At 40.3% G+C, this 19,718-nt stretch overlaps 1 protein-coding gene across 2 annotated transcripts in view; it reads left to right on the top strand.

Moving 5' to 3' along the window:
* Positions 1 to 17,598, top strand: part of Paxbp1 (PAX3 and PAX7 binding protein 1) — a 29,421-nt gene extending 11,823 nt beyond the window's left edge. Inside the window, exons 8-18 of one of the 2 annotated variants that reach the window (XR_015632867.1) lie at positions 2,172 to 2,312; positions 5,555 to 5,654; positions 5,736 to 5,851; positions 7,205 to 7,404; positions 7,589 to 7,733; positions 8,736 to 8,857; positions 9,413 to 9,489; positions 10,027 to 10,093; positions 12,906 to 13,052; positions 14,820 to 14,974; positions 16,472 to 17,598. Coding sequence is in view for 1 of the 2 variants with exons in the window: in NM_001426992.1 (NP_001413921.1) it covers positions 2,172 to 2,295; positions 5,555 to 5,654; positions 5,736 to 5,851; positions 7,205 to 7,404; positions 7,589 to 7,733; positions 8,736 to 8,857; positions 9,413 to 9,489; positions 10,027 to 10,093; positions 12,906 to 13,052; positions 14,820 to 14,974; positions 16,472 to 16,589 (1,371 nt within the window). In the remaining variant the exon portion in view is untranslated. 2 annotated transcript variants of the gene reach the window in all.
* The last annotated feature ends 2,120 nt before the right edge of the window (positions 17,599 to 19,718 follow it).

Here is a 19,718-nt window from a genome sequence, read left to right as displayed (position 1 = left end):
CGTGTTCCTGAAGAAGTCTACTTCAGATAGTTCTAGTTGGCTATAGAGTCACTTAGATATGTTGTACCAGATCTGAACCCTTACATATTGAATATATTTTCAGGAAAAGGAGCAGATAGTCCTGTATTTCAGAGATGTGTACTTCATTCTTACACCTTCACATGCATAGAGTCAGTTGTGTGTGCTTCTGATGAAAATGTCATGAGTTGTCACCCTTATGATGTTTAAGATAACAATTTTAAATTAGGGATAATTGGATAGGTATGAATGTTATGTTTAGTTATGCTGAAATACTCTTTCAGAGTAAGTTAAATATTCTCCTCTTTGTGAAGTTAGAGTGCTTTTTAAACTGAAGTTGTCTGTTGGTCATTTTAACTTGCACAGCTTAGTTTCCCTGTCAGTCATCTCTTTTTTTCATTTACATTTGCTCCTAAATAAGTTTAGTGATAGCTTGTAGTTTTTAAAGGCTAAAGAAACTGTCATGGCAGACTCTTTAGATAAATCCATGTTGTGAACTTTGAAAGAGATAAAAAATTGAAACTTAAGCTTTAGTTCCCAGAGTTGTCTTCTGAGTTTTAAAAAAAGGCACTCCAAGTTCCTAAATGAGATAATTCTTTACAGTACCAGGACAGGCTCGAGCCTGTAGGGAATGCTTTATCTATGACTAAGGACACATTTCAGTACCTTCGAATTTACTCTTGCAGGATTTCAAGAAGAACATTACTAGTTATAGATGTGCAGTCCAAGCCACAGTGATAACAGCAGCAATTGGGAAATAAACATTTCAGATTAGGTAGTGACTTTGGACTACAGAATAATCATTGCCGACTGGGGACATGCTTGCCCATGGTCTGGCATATTAAAGAACAGAGGACCTCCTGCAGCCTGACCTTTCTGTGAACATTTGCCACACTGGCAGTGGAGTTCTGCAAGAATGAAAGCTTTTCTTACAGGCATCTGTGTATCTTACCTGGCTTTTTATTTCCCAGCTACGGACTGTCTGGTCTAGGAAAATGCTGTAACACTTGGTGCCAGTTTTCTAAACGCTGATTAGTGTCTTTTCCCAATTACCAACCGCCAGGAAACATGAATTTCTGGTTTCCTTGGGTTACATATAGTGGTCCTCTGTGTTTTGTGGAAGTTTCATAGCATTTGGTTGTTTAGTAAGGTATTTATAAAGAAAGATGTTCTGGTTTTTGAAATTTTAGATGCCATGTTCTGAAGTCTTTGTATTCATTTTGTACTAAGTAAACTAGATAAGTATATTAAGTTAGAAAATTTTGTTGACCTTGAAAGCTTGTAATTTATTTGAAGATTTTATTATAAAATAAAAACTCAAACATTTGCTAGGAAGAGAAATTTCAGTTTGATTTCAGACTGGCTAGCAATAGCTAGACGTTTTATTTACCTTTTTAGTTTAATTGTAAGATGTACAATAACGTTGCAGAATAGTGTAATACTATTGTAGGGTATGTTGTATGAGTGAGTGGCTGAACAACTTTTTTTTTTTTTTTTTTTGGGGGGGGGTTCTTTTTTTCGGAGCTGGGGACCAAACCCAGGGCCTTGCACTTCCTAGGCAAGCGCTCTACCACTGAGCTAAATCCCCAACCCCGGCTGAACAACTTAAAATAGACTAGTTAATAGCTCAACAGTCTTTTAAACCAGGAAGTTTACTAAATGTGGTGTGTGTCTGGAATTGCATCAGTCAGGAGGAAGAGTCAGGAAGCCAGCTAGGGCTCATATCGCCCTAGATCAGGTGAAACTACATAGACTTCATCTTCAAAACAGAAAGAGAAACCTATAAAATTTGCCATGTGGATCATGTTGCTGGATAATTAAAATATAAATTTGTAAGATATATAAATACTCACATTTTTCTAACCATAAAGCCTGATCTCTCTACCTGTTGTTCTTATTAACACAGAAGCCTTACATTTATTAAGTTAACTTTTGCTCCGATAACCAGGCACTGGACATTTTGCTTTGTACGTGGGTTGAAAAAGTATTGCTTCCTGACTTAGAGTGACTTGCTGTTCTGCTCTTGTTGGGGACGCCTGCTTATTTTGTCCATAGAGAGAGTACTTTTTCAGAAAAGCGGAAATAGCATGGAACCCTCAAATGCGGACATGGCTGAGGAGTTTGGTGTTACGGAGTGTGTTGTATTTTTACAGGTGCCGCTGATTAATGAACTTGAATCAGCAATACATCAGCTGTACAAACAGCGAGCTTCCCGCCTTGTCCAAAGACGACAAGATGATATTAAAGATGAATCTTCGGAGTTTTCAAGCCATTCAAGTCAGTCCATCTTGAAGGTTTTTATTTTTCATTAAACAACCTTGTTTACTTAGTGCAGCCTAATTGAAAATTACAGACCTTTTTCTTTTAAAAATTTTCCTTGTTCATAAGTTAGGTAGATCTAAAAATTGTAATGCATGTACTTGGGTTATGTTTAAGAAAGTATGACCTAACCAAGGAGCCAAATACTGTACTAATATTCTATCCGTCTCCTCTTCCCTGGATGTGCTTTTCAGTCAGCCCTTAGAACACACAAACACATGGTCAGCATTATCCTAAAGCCACTATCTCTCTGGCCCTAATTGACAGCCCACCCCCACCCCAATTGCATTCTGCTCATGACACTGATAAATACTGTTTTGATCACAGCAAGAGATACTGAATTTAGGGATTTGGAAGTTTCGGGGAAAGGAGCAGGGAGGAGGTTGTGTTGTGTGACACGTGATAGCTTCAAAATCAGAGGAGTTGTTGCCACCCTGGGTAAAGCAAATGCTTTTGTATTTCTTTTAAAAGTGCTTTGTTTCTAGTTCGCTGTATATTACATGTTGTATATATACAGTTCTGGAAATTTTGTGAAAATTGTAGAAATTGAATTGCATTGTTACTTATGACATGAATTAAGGGAAAAAAAAAAAACACCAAAATTAATGGAAACCTTTTCAATTCCTGTAGTTGAGATTCTTCAGCCAGATGCCTTAGAAACCCTTTTAATCATCTCCCTCATTGCATTCCATATCCTTGGGTGGTTTGGTGGGAATTTTCTTAGTGAAGGTTCCTCGTGCTTTCTTTTGTCCTTTCTTTGTCCCTGTGCTAGCAGTCTCCATATGTATCATACTCCATATGTATCTGACGTGCTCATTTAAAATGCAGATCTTCTGGTCCCATACCTGGAGATTCTTCCTAGGGCCTTCCTACCCAGAAATCTGCATGTTAAACAACTGCTCCTAGTGATTGATAAAGGAGCGTTGTGCTGTTCTTAGAACAGTGCATAGCCTGTCTTCCCCGTCAGCTACTGGATCCATGGCAAGCATTCTCCTGATGTCTGATGGGGTGTGAGAGAGGCATAAAGAGAAAATACTGCGGCACTCAGATCTGACCCCTGCAGATTCAGCTGTAAGCCATATGAATGGCTTTGGCCTGGTTTTGCTGTAAAAGTTTTAAGTTACATCATTGACTTCGGGCACGCACCTAAATGACTAATGCATGCCTCCCAGATCCCTTTAGATTCAGAGAGCCAGATATCGGGGGCAGATTACAGGTAACCATTGTACATTTAAACGTACGTTGTACGTTTCCTTTTAAGTTTAGTGCTGTGAGCTCTGTAGCACATTGACTGTCCTCACTGTTTACAATTTATTCTTCATAGTGTGGGGCTGGGTAGTTACCTGGGATTTGAAGTGATAGTTACATGATGCATGTTAATTAGACTGAAAAATGGGAAGCATTGACAGAAAAGTGAAAAACCCAGTGTTTTTGAGGGATATAGTTGACAAAAATGTTAAGAAAATTATATGAGATATGAAGGAATCAATTCAGTGTTCCTTTTAAAAGAACGGTGTCAGGCTTATCTGTTTAGAGTGTAAGCTCTTATCTGCAGTTATTTTTGTATAGTTGTAGCAGGAATGAAGGAAACCACATTTTGTTTTTGTTTTTGTTTTTTTTGTTGTGGTTTTTTTTTTTTTAAATTTTTCATCAAGCGTGTAAGCAGTGGAGTATCAATTTAATGCCAGCTATTTAAGGGAAAAATAAGGACTCATGAGCTCTGGAGTAGTTTGGACAGAACAGAATTTAGGGCTTGTTTTTTTGTTGCTTATTTCAGTAGCAAAAATCTACATGAAAAAAATCTTCATGAGCTTCAAGTGGCACCATTTGTTGTGTACATGCATGCCGCCTGCCAGTGTTTGTTTTGCTTTTCAATAACTAGTCTGTATTTTCCAAAATGTTTTAAGTAGAAATGGGGGACTTGTAGAAGACAGTTTTCTCTTCACCCCATAGTCTAAGCAAGTCTGTAGAGCCACTGACACCTGGGACCTCTAAAAGAGCTGTCTTTTTATCAGTGATATATGGAAGCGCCTCTTAGTTGTCTTAGATGCAAAGACAGCTCCATATTTACTTCTCCTTTTAAAAAAGTTTTGTTATTGTTTTTAAAATAATGTGGATTTGAGTGTGTCTGGGTGTGGGTATGTGTAGCTAGTGCAGGTGCCCTTGGAGGGCAGAGATATAGAACCCCATAGCTGGAGTTAACAGGCAATTGTGAACACCCCAATGTGGGTACTGGGACCCAAACTTTGGTCTTCTGTAAGAGTAGTGTGAACTTTTAACTGCTAGGCCATCTCTCTTGCCCCAATCTTATGTCTTTTACATGAACAAGCACTTAACAATCACCAGAAAGGCCAATACTAGTAATAGACCAGAGAGACAGAGATGGGGGACCTCAGAGCTAATTAGAGCTTCAGGGAGATAGTTTATGAGGTTTCCCCCTTTTAGATGTGCTGGGGACTGGATCCAGGACTTCTTACCCGGGGCCCAGCACTGCCAGCTGATCTGTAGGCTTAGCCTAGGTAAGTCCCAGGGTGGGGAGTTGTGACAGAAGTAGCAAGAACCACATCTTTGAAACTAAAACTGTGGTGCTGGAACACAAACAGGAGGGAGTTGGAAACTAAAGGTAGAGCGTGACCACGGAGGGGATATTCAGAGGAGAACTGAACTGTTATCATAGAAGTTAAAAGGTGCAAGGGATGACGCATGATGTGAAAGGTTTCCTACTCAGCAAACATCAGGTTTCCCTATGCACAGTATCGCCTGCCCTAAGAGTAGTGTTAAATAAACTTAAACTTCATAGGCTAGGAGAGCATAAGTTAAAGCCTTGGCTCCAGAGCTGCTTCCCACAGGTTTCTCTGCTGTCCTCATCCATCCTGCAGCCTCCTTCATGAAACACTGTTTTTCCTTTGCATGGGGAATATAGATTCTTCACTTGTTTGTTGATTGCAATAGAATCAGCTGGTCCTGTTATTCAGACAGACAATAAGCCCTGCAGTAGTCGTGTGCTCTAGAAGTCGCTGTTTTAATTCTCGTACTTTCTCATGGAGACTCAATAATTCCATGATTTGCTCTGTACTAAACCTGTCTGGGTCACCAGTCATTGCAGAGCCTCGCTGTTGGAGTTAGCAAGCAGTCTGTTAACGGCTTGTTCTGTGCACATTCTTTCCTCAAGACAGTGAAGGAAGACTGCTGATTTTAACTGTTTGTTGTCTTACAGATAAAGCTCTGATGGCACCAAATCTTGATTCCTTTGGACGTGATCGGGCACTTTATCAAGAACATGCGAAACGTCGGATTGCAGAGCGGGAAGCCAGGAGGTGATTCTGAAAATACTTGATGTGTCTTATTAGGGAAGCAGGAATCCCTTATCTAAATCCACCAATCAATCTGTTATCTAGGACTCGCCGTCGGCAAGCCAGAGAGCAAACCGGCCAGATGGCAGATCACCTTGAAGGCCTGTCCAGCGATGATGAAGAGACGTCTACAGACATTACCAATTTCAATCTGGAGAGAGGTCAGACTTTTATCTGCAAATGAGACTCGTCAAACTGATCTCTGCGTGGGGTGCTTTTTAAAAACTCTACTTTTTTCTAAAATGTATATTTACTTATTTGTGGGTGTGTCTGCGTTCCACTGTGGGCTTGGGGAGGCCAGGGCAGCTACAGAGAGTTGGTTCTCTCCTTCACCATGGAGTCGCCAGGGATTGAGATCAGGCTGTCAGGCTCGCAGCAAGAGAAGAAGAGCTCTTGGTCTTGTGTCTTTAATCATGAAATGGTCAGACTTTCGTGTCTTCTGCAATAAGTGAGGTGCTGTTTGTTTGACGGACTTACAGTCTTCAAAAATAAGAGTTAACACTTTGGAGATTTAATTAATACTTGTATAATGATTTTAGTCTTCAGAACTAGAATTTTGAAGGAACAGAACCATGCATTGGCCCTGTGGTCTACTCTACTGAAGCAATCTGGTCTGAAAGTTAAGGCTGTAGCAAGTTAGCTCTCAGTCTGGAAAGAGCCTCCTGGAGAGTAGTGTGTAATTCCAACCAAGAGTAGCAGTTGGTGCAAGTCTGTGCTAGGCCTTTCTAGAATGCTCCCTAAGTAAGTTTTCTTCCTTCCGTTCGTTGGCTGTGCTCATTTGGGATTATATTGAGAATAGTCTATTAAAGAACCTTATTTCAGCTGTGACTTCCCCCGTCACCCACTCCACTCCACCCCATTAAATTTAAGTTCCACTGAGCTATAGTCTCAGCCTTTTAAAAATACATTTTAAGACAGTTTGTCTCAATTACCCAGACTGCCCTTGAACTTGTGATCCTCTGGTCTCTGCTTTCCTGTGATGCCAGACCCAATTTCTCTGACTTCTGGATTTTTGAAACAGGGTCTCATAGCCCAGGCTAGCTTCAGCTCTTTTTGTGCCCAAGTTGACTTTCAACTTGTTCCTACTCAAGGATGTGCTTGAGCTCCTGGCCTTCTTGCCTCCACTTCCTAAATACTAGGATTCCAGGCATAACTTCCAGCTTTTTATATTGAGCATTTTGGACATGTGGGAAATTGGAAGGCGTGATGCCCAACACTGGTCCATGGTCCAGACTGGAGATGCTGATATTTTCCGCTTCTCTTTGTCTTTGTGTGTACATGTATTTCTCTCTAGACATCGTGACACTTTACCCATAAAGACCTGGAAATTCAATGTCTGCATGTGGGTTCTGAGGATTGCTCCCAGAGAGTTAGGTGTGGGAGCGAGCACCATTCTTGCTGAGCCATTTCACCAGTGAAATAGTAAATTGCTGTGTCCTGTGAACATAGTAGTATTCTGCTGCTGGGGTTCTGCTGCTTTTAACTTTGTCCGTTTGTTTGGAAATGTTTTCTAGACCGAATTTTGAAAGAGTCCAGCAAAGTTTTTGAAGATGTCCTTGAGAGTTTCTGTTCAATTGACTGCATTAAAGCACAGTTTGAAGCGTGGCGTTCAAAATACTACATGTCCTATAAGGATGCGTACATTGGTCTTTGTTTGCCAAAACTGTTCAACCCTCTCATCAGACTTCAGCTCCTCACCTGGACTCCTCTTGAGGTGGGTGGCTCTTCCCAGTGTTCCAAAGCAAATGGAGGATTTGGGTGCTTTATTCCTTAAAAGCTAGAGAGGGAGATACAGCATAAACTGTATCTGATACCAATCTGTTTTAAACAAGGTTTTTTTAAAAAATTACTCCTCCAAAAGTTGTAAATGCTTGAGTAACGTTTGTAATGTGTTTTAGGCAAAATGCCGTGACTTTGAAAATATGCTGTGGTTTGAATCTCTGCTGTTCTATGGTTGTGAAGAGCGAGAACAAGAGAAGGATGATGTTGACGTAGCTCTGCTGCCCACCATTGTGGAGAAGGTCATTCTTCCCAAGCTGACAGGTAGGGATAGGAGGACCTCAGCACGCTGGGCTTCCTAGATGTGCTTAGTGTTCTTAGACCAGTGGCCATTTTATCTCCGATGTAGCATAGCCAAGGTTGGGTCTCACCTGGTCCAAGGATGTCAAGAGGATGGAGGAGGATTAGCTCGAGGCTTGAAGGCCTCTTCGCAAGGGACCTACACTTGGGAGCAATAAGTGATCAATAGGTTGGTTTCAGAGATTCAAGATTGCTTGATGCCAAACCGAATAGATATTTTGGGAGAGTCCTATACATCTCTTTTGCTCGTTTTCTTGAAGATTAGAATTTACTGATATAGAAACCTATTTTAAACTAAAAAAGTAAAAATGAAATTTAAATAGCAATTTTGGTTGTCTAAATAAGATCTGGGATGAAGGGAACCTGCTCCCTATCTCTTTTCACTGAGTACATAGACTGTCTTACTGCCTCTCCCCGTTTCCCCTCAGAATCCTCAGTTAACTGGACAAAGATGAGGAGGCACAGCGCTGCCCACGGCAAGGCAAGCACTGGTGCCGATTGAGGGCCGCTTGGGCTTCACGAAACCCTGGTCTTTTTATTGTAAAAGACAAATTCCGAAGTTTATGTTACAAAGCACAAAATCAATACTGGTATTTATAACAAAGAACTATCTGACATTATAAGTAAGCTTCAGGGCTGGAGAGATGGCTCTGAGGTTAAGAGCACTGGTGGCTCTTCCAGAGGACCCGAGTTGGATTCCTAGCAACCACGTGTGGCTCACAGCCATCTGTAATGGGATCTGATGTCCTCTTCTGGCCTGCAGGTGTACACGCAGGCAAAACACTGTATACGTAATTGATCAATCTTTTAAAAAATGTAAGCTGCCATTTTTCTACTTTTTTTTTTTTTTGAGCTGGGGACTGAACCCAGGGCCTTGTGCTTTCTAGGCTAGCGCTCTACCACTGAGCTAAATCCCCAGCCCCATTTTTCTACATTTTTAATATCTTGTCTTTTGTTTCTTAATAGTGATAGCTGAGAACATGTGGGATCCCTTTTCCACAACGCAGACGTCGAGAATGGTCGGAATCACTCTGAAGTTAATAAATGGCTATCCTTCAGTAGTCAATGCAGAGAATAAGAACACACAGGTACTTCAGCTCCTATGCTTGGCAAGGTTTTCCTTTTCCTTCTTTTGAAAATGAGCCAGAGTTTAAGAGAATGAATGGTTATTCTGAAACAACCAGGTCTCTGATTCTCCTAGTTAGGTGATCTGGGCTGTAAAAGCCTGCAGTGTGTACAGCTAGGCTGCTCGTTTTCAGTTGTACAGACTTCTATGGGAGACAGATACCATTATTAGTCTACTCAGTAGCACAGCCCACTTCCAAAAAAGTAAAAATCACTGGATGAGTTCATAGTTGATAATTGGGATGTGAATAGCATATTTAAAAATGTCCAGATACTCTTATAGTTAGCCCCAGTGTAAAATCACTGCTTTCATTGAGCTGAGTGGGAAAGTCTTTTATCATTGTTGAATTTCAACTAACCTTATTTTGAAGTAAAATGTGTTGATTTTTAAATCTTCATATAATAGATTTGGAATTTTTAAATTGGTAAATGACTATGATTACTAATTGTTTAAAGATTATCTGGTAGAATTTTTAAAAAATTAACATAATTCAGATGTAATTTTTTTAACTCTGTAGGTTTACCTTAAAGCACTTTTATTGAGGATGAGAAGAACTTTGGATGATGATGTATTTATGCCTCTGTATCCCAAAAAGTAAGTAAGCAGACAAACATTAAGTGTAATAGTCTGTATTTGCTTTCAGGGTCTAACCTGGAAAAGTAGAGGTGGCTCGACATAAAAGCTGTGCCTGTGTGATATAAAATGACCCAGAGCGACCGGAGGGGAGACATTGTGTTGGTCAGAGTAGAGCAAGTGATGCTTCGTTCTTTCTCAGTATCTCAAAGTGGAGTTTGTCCTTTAATTCCTTGGGTGTGCTTGCTTTCGTAGGACTTCAGACTCACTCCTTCCTCTCTTTCTCTCTTCCCGCTTTTTGCACCTCCCTTTCCTTTCTTCTCTCTGACTTCTCTTCTATCCCTCTCCCCTTCTCTTTTCTTTCCCCCTTTCCCTGTCCCCTACTCCCTCCCTCTCTATATCCCAGCCCGTATGTCGCTTCTGAGGAAGATGCTGAGCAAGCACTGCCCAGGGCCTCCCCAGCCGTACCTGACCCTGTTTCCTGTGGACATTCTTGTGGGTAGAGATGAAGTGGCATTTACTTATAAAATACTTGATTGTGCTTTCTTTCTCTTGTAGTGTTTTAGAAAATAAAAATTCTGGGCCTTACTTATTTTTTCAACGACAGTTTTGGTCTTCTGTCAAGGTATGTAATTATAGACTATCTAAAAATATATCATTTTTGGACTTCATGTAGTATACTTTGAGACAGTTTTTGTTTTTTATTAACGCTCAGGCTTATATCTCTGAGACATACACACACCTTCTTCTTCCAAATATTATTTCAAACTTTTGTTTCAGTTTGATATTTTCATGGAAAGTTTGAAAGTAAGGTTCATGCAGTCTCATAAACTGCTCAGGTATATGTCACAGCGTAGTGAACACACAAAGCACTGTGTTTAGCAGCTGCAGCACCAGCTTCTCCCGAGTCCGTGCTACAGCATGGCTGGGACAGCAGCCTTGTATGAGGGTCACAGCACAGCACAGTTTGCAGGTATACAGTCCACAGAGGATAAAGGGCCCTGGGGAGCCCCGGCGGGCAGCTCTAGTGTTGCACTAGGAGATCCTCTCCTCCCCAGGGAGTGATCCTGAGAGTGTAGCCGAAGGGAGTTAAGTAGACTCCAGGTAAAGGAGAGCATCGGCCTTTGGTGAAGGTGAAGACGAGTTCAGGGGGCCAGGATTAGGGAAGTCATGGGGAAGCTTGTCTTTACCCTAAAGGCCATAGGAAGCTATCAGGTTCTGTCTGTGCATCTCTCCTTTGCCGTAATTTACACATATTCACTCCAGTCCTGTGCCTTTTATAAAGTGTATTCATCACCACTATCAAGACGAAAGACAGAGTCGTTCCAAAATTCCCCTTTGTAGTTTAGCCCACTTGTGAAGACCTCCCAACCTGTGTGTGTTCCAGTTATGTTAGAGGAGTTATACAGAAGGCTGGCCCTTCTCCTTGGGGGTGTTCGACATTCACTTGCATTTGCTGTTAGCAGTAGTTTGCTGCTTTTTCTGCTGAGGGAGGCATAAGAGTTCAGTTTTCCTTTGTTTAATTCATTTCCTAATTATGAGGACTTGAAATGGTTTTCAGTTGGAGTAATGAGGAGAGAGATGCCTTGAGGACCTTCTCAGTCTGTGTTCTCATTTCACCCCACTGAGTGAAACCAGGAGAGACCATTTGTTGTGTCTGTTCCCCACAACACATGAGGGAGGCTCTGTTCCTCCCGCGCTTTCCACTTGCTGCGTTGATAGTGGTGTTGAGCCCTGTTTGTGCACTCACCCCACCTCGATTTTTCTCAGGACTTTGTTCATGTTTTAAATTGACCATTTTCTCCTTGTGCTTAAAGAGTTCAAAATTCAGGAGAAAAAATAATGGAGATGAGTTTTAAACTTTTGTCTGGTTTGTTTGTTAGTTTTTCATTTATTTCAAGGGTAAAGGTTTTCGTGGGTTTTGTCATTGCTAAATTGAGGTCCCATGTAGCCCAGGCCCACTTCAGGCTTGTACGAAGCCAGGGATGGTCTTGAACTCCTGTCTTCCTCCTCATTGAAGGAGTTGAAGCTGCAGCAGTCATGATGGTGCTGCACACTGGGCACTGGACCCAACTGGTTGTGCCTGAGCAGAATTCTCAGCACTGCACGTTGGATTTGTCTGCTTCTGCTAGGGTTCTTTGTGCTCTAGAAGTCATACTTAGAAATGTTTTCCTAATGGAGAACCATGAAGGTTTTCTCCTGTACCTAGAAGTTTCATAGTTTTAGGTTTTACATTTAGCTGTGTCATCTGTTTATATTTCAACTTTAGGGGCTAAAAAGATGGCTCTGGAGTTAAGAGCACTGAGGATCTGGGCATCCATGTGGAGCTTCATAGCTGCCTGTAATCTCTGTTCTAGGGGATCCAGTCTGGCCTCCTCGGGCACCACACACACGTGGTGCACAGACATGCATGCAGAATATCCATATACACAAAATGAAATTAAATAAAAATGCACTTCTATTTTAGATGTGAGGCATGGATTAAATCCTTCTTTATTTCAGCAATATTTGTTGTCAAGACAGCCTTTCTGCTTTGAATTGCTTTACCCTAATTGAAAGTTACTTGAGTGTAGATATGAGAGTCATGGGTTATTTTTGGCATGGAAAGGATATAGACTAATTGCCACTTTGAAGATGACTTTATGTCTGTGTAGAACTAATGGGTTGAAGTAGATTAGGATGGTGATAATGAAAATTGGAACTTTCTTTTGCTCTTTGTTGTGCCACACCCATTATATTGAGACCTTAGAATGACTCTGTCAAGTAGACACTATCACTGTTGTTCCCTGTATAGGTCAGGGAGGCACAGTCTGACCTGCAGTGTCATTCCATTGGTAATACAAGACAGGAATCTAGTTCAGGCCAGTCTGCCTTTGAATAGCTCTTAACATAGTTTGTCAAGAAAATTAATTCTGCATACCCTCAAGCCTCTTTGTTGATTTTTCTCTTAAAGGGGACTAGCTTTGTGTCCTTAAGAAAACTGAGTGGATACTCAGGTCCTGTCTAGGCTTCTTTCTGTTTGGAACTCTGCTCCAGGAAAGGCACTGCACTATTCATCTGGCAGTCACTGCAGGAACTGTGGAGTGGGGGAAAGGACAGCTTGGGTGGAGGTGGAGTCAGAGGACTCCACAAAGATGAAGACAGACCTCTGTGTGCTTCTGGCCTGAGCAATTGGCTACAGAGTGCTGCCTGCTGTTTACTCAGCTGAGAAAGAGTGGGGAACTAGACACTGTTATGGTTGGATCATGACAGTGTCTTTCATTTTATATACGTTGAGCAGGAGTGGCTTTTATTATAGGAGATATTCAGATAGTTCAGAAGTGTTTACTAATACAAAGCATCCATCGTATTTCATTTGGTGTTTTACTATATAGCTATTTTACTTTGTACTAATAATAATTGCTTGATATTGCCTGTCAATATTTTTTTCTTTTTAGCTATTGGGAAATTTTCTTCAGTGGTACGGCATTTTCTCAAACAAAACTCTTCAGGAGTTATCAATAGACGGCTTGTTAAACAGATACATCCTCATGGCTTTTCAGAACTCAGAATACGGAGATGACAGCATCAGAAAAGCCCAAAATGTGAGTTGGGAAACATGTATGTAGATCAGGGCGACTTCAGCTTCTTTGTCTGAAGACTAGGGGAGTTTTATAAAACTCCTTTGACAGTTGGACCTGCTGTAGTTATTAAACTGCCCAGGTAGTCCTAAACATTACATTTTTTTAACCCAAGAAATAGACAGTTGATCTTAACCAAGAGTCCAAGAAATAATGTGTGAAAGTGTATATCTGTCTATATTTGTGATTCTTGTTTTTCTAGATATCAGTGAAATTTTTATTTTAGGAGTAGTTTTCTTCAGGATAGCTATTTTTTTTCCCTCTTTCTTGAATAAGTTAAATGGAGTAAATGGGGGTACCTCATGCCTTTAATCCCAGCACTCAGAAGGCAGAGGCAGGATCTCTGAGTTCAAGGCCAGCCTGGTTTATATAAAATTCCAGGACAGCCAGGGCTACACAGAGAAACCCTGTCTTGAAAAACAAACAAAAATAATTTTAATATTGTTGGGTTTTCTACTTAGAGTTTGATAGTTTTAAATATCTATTTGTAGTAATCATTAATAGCCATAACAATTACTAAATTAAATTAATATAAATCTGCTAGTAACAGGGTTTTTTCTTTTCTTTTCTTTTTTTTTTTTTTTTTTTTTTTTTTTTTGGTTCTTTTTTTTGGAGCTGGGGACTGAACCCAGGGCCTTGCGCTTCCTAGGCAAGCGCTCTACCACTGAGCTAAATCCCCAACCCCGGTTTTTTCTTTTTTGGTGAGGTTTTTTTGTTTGTTTGTTTATTTGTTTGTTAGGGTTTTGGTTTTTCAGAGACAGGATTTACTTTGTATTTTGGCTATCCTGGACTCACTATGTAGACTAGGCTGGCCTTAAACTCACAGAAATCTGACTGCCTTGGCCACATAAAGTGCTCTAGTCACCTCACCCAGCATGGGGTTTTTTTTGTTTGTTTTATTGTTGTTGTTAAACTTTAGAACCTCATCAAACTAAATCTCTCACACATAGCCTCACTGTCTCAAGTATATGTGTATACATTTTCTACAATCCTGGCTATCCCTCCTCAGGACCAGACCAGAGCCATTAGTATCTGGGCTTCACACTGTCGCTCGACTGTTCCCTAATCCTTAGTGAGCCATCCCAGTGTGCATTTTCAGTCATGTAAAATATTGTTCACTCGCAGAAAAAACACCATTTTATACCTGCTGTGTCCCTGGGATAAGCCATTCCTTTAGTAACCCCTTGTTCTTTTAATGGTGAGCCTTTTTTTACCTGTTTGGAAAATGACTGACCAAAGTAGATTCTCTTTTTGGGGGGAACCAGTCTCCTACTTTTTAAGCTTCTGCACTAAGGCCAGAAGGTTACAGTCCCCTGTTGGCTGCGTTAAGGCTCGTGCTGTGTGCTGGATCTCTTGTATAGATATTCTCTTACTTTGAGCTACCTGGGTTTTTACAAGCCAGCATGCGTCATGCCAGTCACTAAAGTATTCGGGAAGGAAAAGACATAGTACCATAGTCATACAGGTACTTTTACAAGAGGAACTTGGTTTGCTTAAGTCACATTAGATAGCTGAAACCAGTTATCAATTTTATGTCTATTTAAATACTTGGCAAATTAACTTGTTTTGAGTGTGTGGTCCATTATAAGAAATCAGACATATTGGTATAGTTAATAGAAGTCAGGTGTCTTTAAGAAAGATAACTTGTATAGTATTAAGTCAAAGCCATCGCATAGCCTGAGTTATTGACATTTCATCGTCTTAACTACTTGATTTACATCTTCTGCACAGGTAATCAACTGTTTCCCTAAACAGTGGTTTGTGAATCTGAAAGGAGAAAGAACTATTTCTCAGTTAGAAAATTTTTGTCGATATCTTGTACATTTAGCAGATACAATTTACAGGAACAGTATTGGGTGCTCTGATGTGGAAAAAAGAAATGCAAGGTAATTTGTTTTTTTCTTTTATTATAATTAATGAAATGGTAGTCTAGAGTTTCTTTAGTTCTCAGCCATACTAAGTAATTAAGTGGAGTCATCTTGTTGGTTTCTTTATTGTTTAAACAGTTTCTTTATATTTGTATATTCGCTTTCATTATACATTTATTCAGTGTTACAAACCTACCAAAATGCATACTTTATTTGTACTCCCTCCCTGTCCCCATACATTAAATTTGGGAAGCTTTTAGAGAAAGACTTAAAGTAAGTCTTAGAGCAGTGAATAGTTGCATTTTGTCTCGTGAGGAATTAAGTAGATTCACATGGTTACGATGCAGTGATCCTTGGCCTTTGAGGTGTCATTGTGTAGGTGTAAGACCTAGAAAGAGTGGCCACTGAAAGTCTCGTGTTAAAGCTGAGGCTCTATTTTAATAGAGGCTTCACTCTGTACCTTGACCCATGTTATGGACTAAACCATTTCATGATGTAGTTTTAGAGAGCAACTTATGTCTGGTTTTCATCAAAGTTTTCTAGGAAGGAGATGGCCACAGCTCATGAGGAGGCAGAGTCAGGAGACCCTCAAAAGGTGAAGGACTGCCTGGGCTTCCAAATGAGCTCAGGGGCAGTCTGAGTGCTCTGTAAGCCTTGGTTCACACAGCAGCAGGACAAGTGGAGCTTGATAGACATGCCTTCTGTTTCTCTGTCCTGCATAACCCTGGAGTGGGGCTCCTGTTGTCCCTTAGTCAGTCTCCTGGAGTGGGACTCGGGTGTGTATTTTACTCATCCTTTCCAGAATTCTGATGTTCATATCTCAGGGTTTCTTCAAAGTAAGGCTGAGTGCTTATGGCAGGGATGAGAAAAAGCAGAAATAGGCTTTATTGGATGAATTTTAATGCAGTTGAAGTCTGGCTCTTCATAGGTTGATGATGAAGTAAAATAGAATTTTCTGTTAAGTTGTGCTCCAAAAGGACTTTGACTATATGGTGGGAAGAAAGTAGAGAAAGAGCTCCAAAGGGGCTTGGGATGATATTGGATTTCATTGTAGATATTGATCAAAATCATTTATCGGAATGAAGTTTTCTTGTTTCCGTGTTTAAATGAATTTCCGACCTCTAGCCCAGTCATTTAAATGTGAGGCTTGTTTAATAGGGATAAATAACAGATTACATTTTTTCCTCATACATTTTCTTGTTTTGAGAGTGACAAACAGATCTCTCAGGATGCATGTATGGCAGTCAGGATGGCTTCCAGGATTTGGTTCTCTCCTTCCACCGTGTGCGATCTGGAGATTGACTTTGCATTAGGTTTGGTGGCAAGCATCTTTACGAGTGAACCATCTTGTCAGCCCTGCAGATGTTTTAAGGCATGCTGTAGCTTTCATGTCTTGTTCTCCATATTTAAAAATATATGCTTGGAAAGGTTATTTTGCAGATTCTCTTGTTAGTTGTAAAATCAAGAACAAATTTTATCTCAATATAATATTGCGAATTTTGTTATCTCTTTCAGGGAAAATATAAAACAGATAGTGAAACTCCTTGCAAGTGTTCGGGCTTTGGATCATGCTGTATCTGTTGCAAGTGACCACAATGTGAAAGAAGTCAAGTCTCTGATTGAAGGAAAATAGATCTGAGACCAAAACGTGTTTGCTTTGCTGCCATTCCCAGTGTGTAAATTTTGTATATATGTAAAGTTTCTTAAACTGTACTATACTGATTCTTGTTTTAATACAAAAACATTATATTAATACTGTGTCCTTAAATGTGATTTCTTCAGAATGAAAGGAATTCAGATTATTTCTAGCAGTCTATGGGTGTTTTCCTTACTGCCTGTCATATTTTGTTTATGGAAGTATTTTGTATGGTCATTAAATTAACTTTGTTTGAGTGTCCTCTATGAATGATGTGTTTAGTGTAAATTGTGTAATTATGCGTGTGTGTGTGTGTGTGTTGCATATATTTATACCACCCAGGATTTTCATGCTGGGAATCTGCGGTGTTTTCTAACAGCCGACCGTTACCCAGTAGCCGTTGTCTTAGGGAAGCACCGCACTGCTGCAGCAGAAGGGCAGCAGGTGCGGGTCTTCACTTCCACTTGGCTAGTGTCACTGTCACTGTAGCTGTGCTGCCTTAAACTGAAAACTGAAAGATGACTTTGTGATCGAGTGAGTGTGGAACTTCTGTGAGTCAGCCTGGGTGGCAACTGTGGGTTTGCTGTGAGCTCTAGGCAATATATGCAATAGTTTGGGGCAGGATGTCAGTTTAGTCTTTGACAGTAAGCCCACAGACTAACTGCACAGCTTAGCCTGACTGTCCTTGTTATTTCCCTCCCTGCCCGGCCTATAGGTACATGCATTTCTATAGTCTATCTATCCTGTTTTGAATCCCACATATGTGAGTTCTATATGCAATAAAGAACATGCCTTGCTGATTAGACACGCCCAGGCAGTTTACTATCTATGGTATTCTGTAATGTTTATAATACACTGTAAATACTCAGAGAAACTTGTTTTAAGGTTAATGCTTTCTGATTCTGTGATTTTCAGAAGAGGAACTTTTTGGAAATTCAGGACTATTGTTTGATAAATATATATGTAATTAAGCTTTAGCCAAGCATTAAATTAATTTTTAAATACATCTTTTGTTGTATTTTGCTGGTGTCTAAGTTCAGAAAATGCGTACAGTGGTTCATATGGTGAGGTTTTAACAGGCCAGTGTGCTCTTAGATAGGAGAGCGTCATGCTCTCCTTTCTCCCCATCAATTTTGTATGTATCGCAGGAGTATGTCTTATCTCTATGTATTCATTCTGGATGAGGGTTTTCTTGTTACTAATCTTTGTTGTCTCGTAAATAGAATTAAACATCAGAGCACTCATTCTCATGAATGAAAACAAAAACAAATATGTATTTAGGCCTTAGACTGTGTTTCCAAGCCCATCTGTATGAAATCACTCTTCCTATATCTGGGTTTAGGAATTCTTCAGATAAGCTCTGACTCTGAGGAACAGGCTTCAACACTATCCTAGGAGTCTGGTGTAAGGCGAATAGAGGACAGAACTGCATGTAGAAAGTTCTCTTTATGTCTCAACCAGGCTGTCACTCCCAAATGGGCAAAGAGCACTAAAGATGGAATTCTTCAGTTGCCATAACACTTACATACTAATTGAGTGTCTTAGGACAGTTACTCTCTTAAGTGCGTAAGGCCAAAAATTGGAAATAATTGTCACCAGAATCATGTGTCTTATAAAGGCTCTCAGCTCAACTAGAAGCTTCTGGTGCACCTGGGTTTGTCATAATTTTCCAGTCTTCCATTTGTCTTCATGCCACTACATGAGTACCTGATTTCCCTCTGCCTCCTTTGTAAGGGTACCTGGATTTCATTCAGATCTTTCGCACAACCACAACTATCTACCAGATAACCAAAAGCTTTGTTAGACTGCTTCACCCAGTCCTCTGCCATTTGCTAGCTGCAGGTATCAGGGTGTGAGCATTCTGACACTCACCATTGCTAAGTTTCAGTTGGTACAACATTGGCTTCTCTGCAGAGCTTTAGACTATGTCTATACCACTCAAGTATTTTGAGTTAGCCTACTGTAAAGAGACACTGGTTCGCTAAAATGTGCACCTATTTTGACATGCTGTAACAGTATTAACAGGAAAGGAACAATAAATGTTCGAAGGTCACTAGTATGCTTTTCAAATCTTGGGGTGACTTAATAATTAAAAATGTATTTTTAAAGGACTTGGAAAAGCTAAAACCTAACACTGCTGCTTTAGTTTAATTTGAAGAAAGAAATGGTAATATAGGAAGCTTGCACCTCCACTTTTTTAGTTCAAAAAAGCAAAGAATAGGCAGAAGGCTTGCTTTAGAAAGAGCTTGGTTCCATGATTCCCACCTCGAGAAAGAGTTTATGGTGTGGTCTCACAGGGATTCTTGATGTGAAAAGAATGGTGAGATAAGCGAGTTTGATTACCGCTCCACTTGGGGTGATTTCAGCTGTCATTAAAAGGTACATCCCTAGGGCTGGGATGCCCTCAGCTTGTAGAATGCCTGTCTGGTATGCATGAAGCTTTGGGTTCAGTCTCTGTCACCACATAAACCAGGTACGGTTGGCACACCAGCCTGGGCTCTGTGATACTTTGTCTCAAAAAACAAGTTACCTCCAAGGTACTACAATTCATTGGCCAGCTCTCCTGAATCCTTTTTTGTTGGTGTATGTCATATACAGTCATCACATTTAGGAAAAGTCCCATTCTCAAACATTCCTAGACTGTTCCCACCTCAAATGGACACTTCTTGAGGGAAAATCACAAACCACAGCTCACAGCAAGCAATTACTATTGTAAGCTAGTGGTTACTGTAACCATAGCGAAAAACAAAAGTTGTTCTAAGGAGACTACTAAGTGAAAAAGATCTCAGAACTGAAGCCAAATGTGTTTCTCCTTGGCTGGAGGTGGCTTCTCTCATGTTTAGTTTGCTTTTAATATTTTAGAACCTGGGTGGATTTGTCTTTTCTCAAATAGAGAAATGTTGAGTCACATGATAGCATGTTAGAGGAAATGGTTTTGTGCAATACGTCATATTTAAATTGTGCTTTTGGGAAGAAAGTAAAAAGGGGAAGCGGCTAGGGGAAAGCAACTGGAAATGAAAACATGACTGCTGTGTTCCTCGGATTTTCAATTCCTCTCTAAAGCCCTATTGACTACAATCTCCTCCCATTTTTGTCTCTTAAGTATAAGCAGAATAATTCTGTTGG

The sequence above is a fragment of the Rattus norvegicus genome, chromosome 11 (genome assembly GCF_021556685.1).
Source record: "Rattus norvegicus strain SHRSP/BbbUtx chromosome 11, alternate assembly SHRSP_T2T, whole genome shotgun sequence".
Classification (NCBI taxonomy): domain Eukaryota; kingdom Metazoa; phylum Chordata; class Mammalia; order Rodentia; family Muridae; genus Rattus; species Rattus norvegicus.
This window is presented reverse-complemented; position numbering and strand designations above follow the sequence as displayed.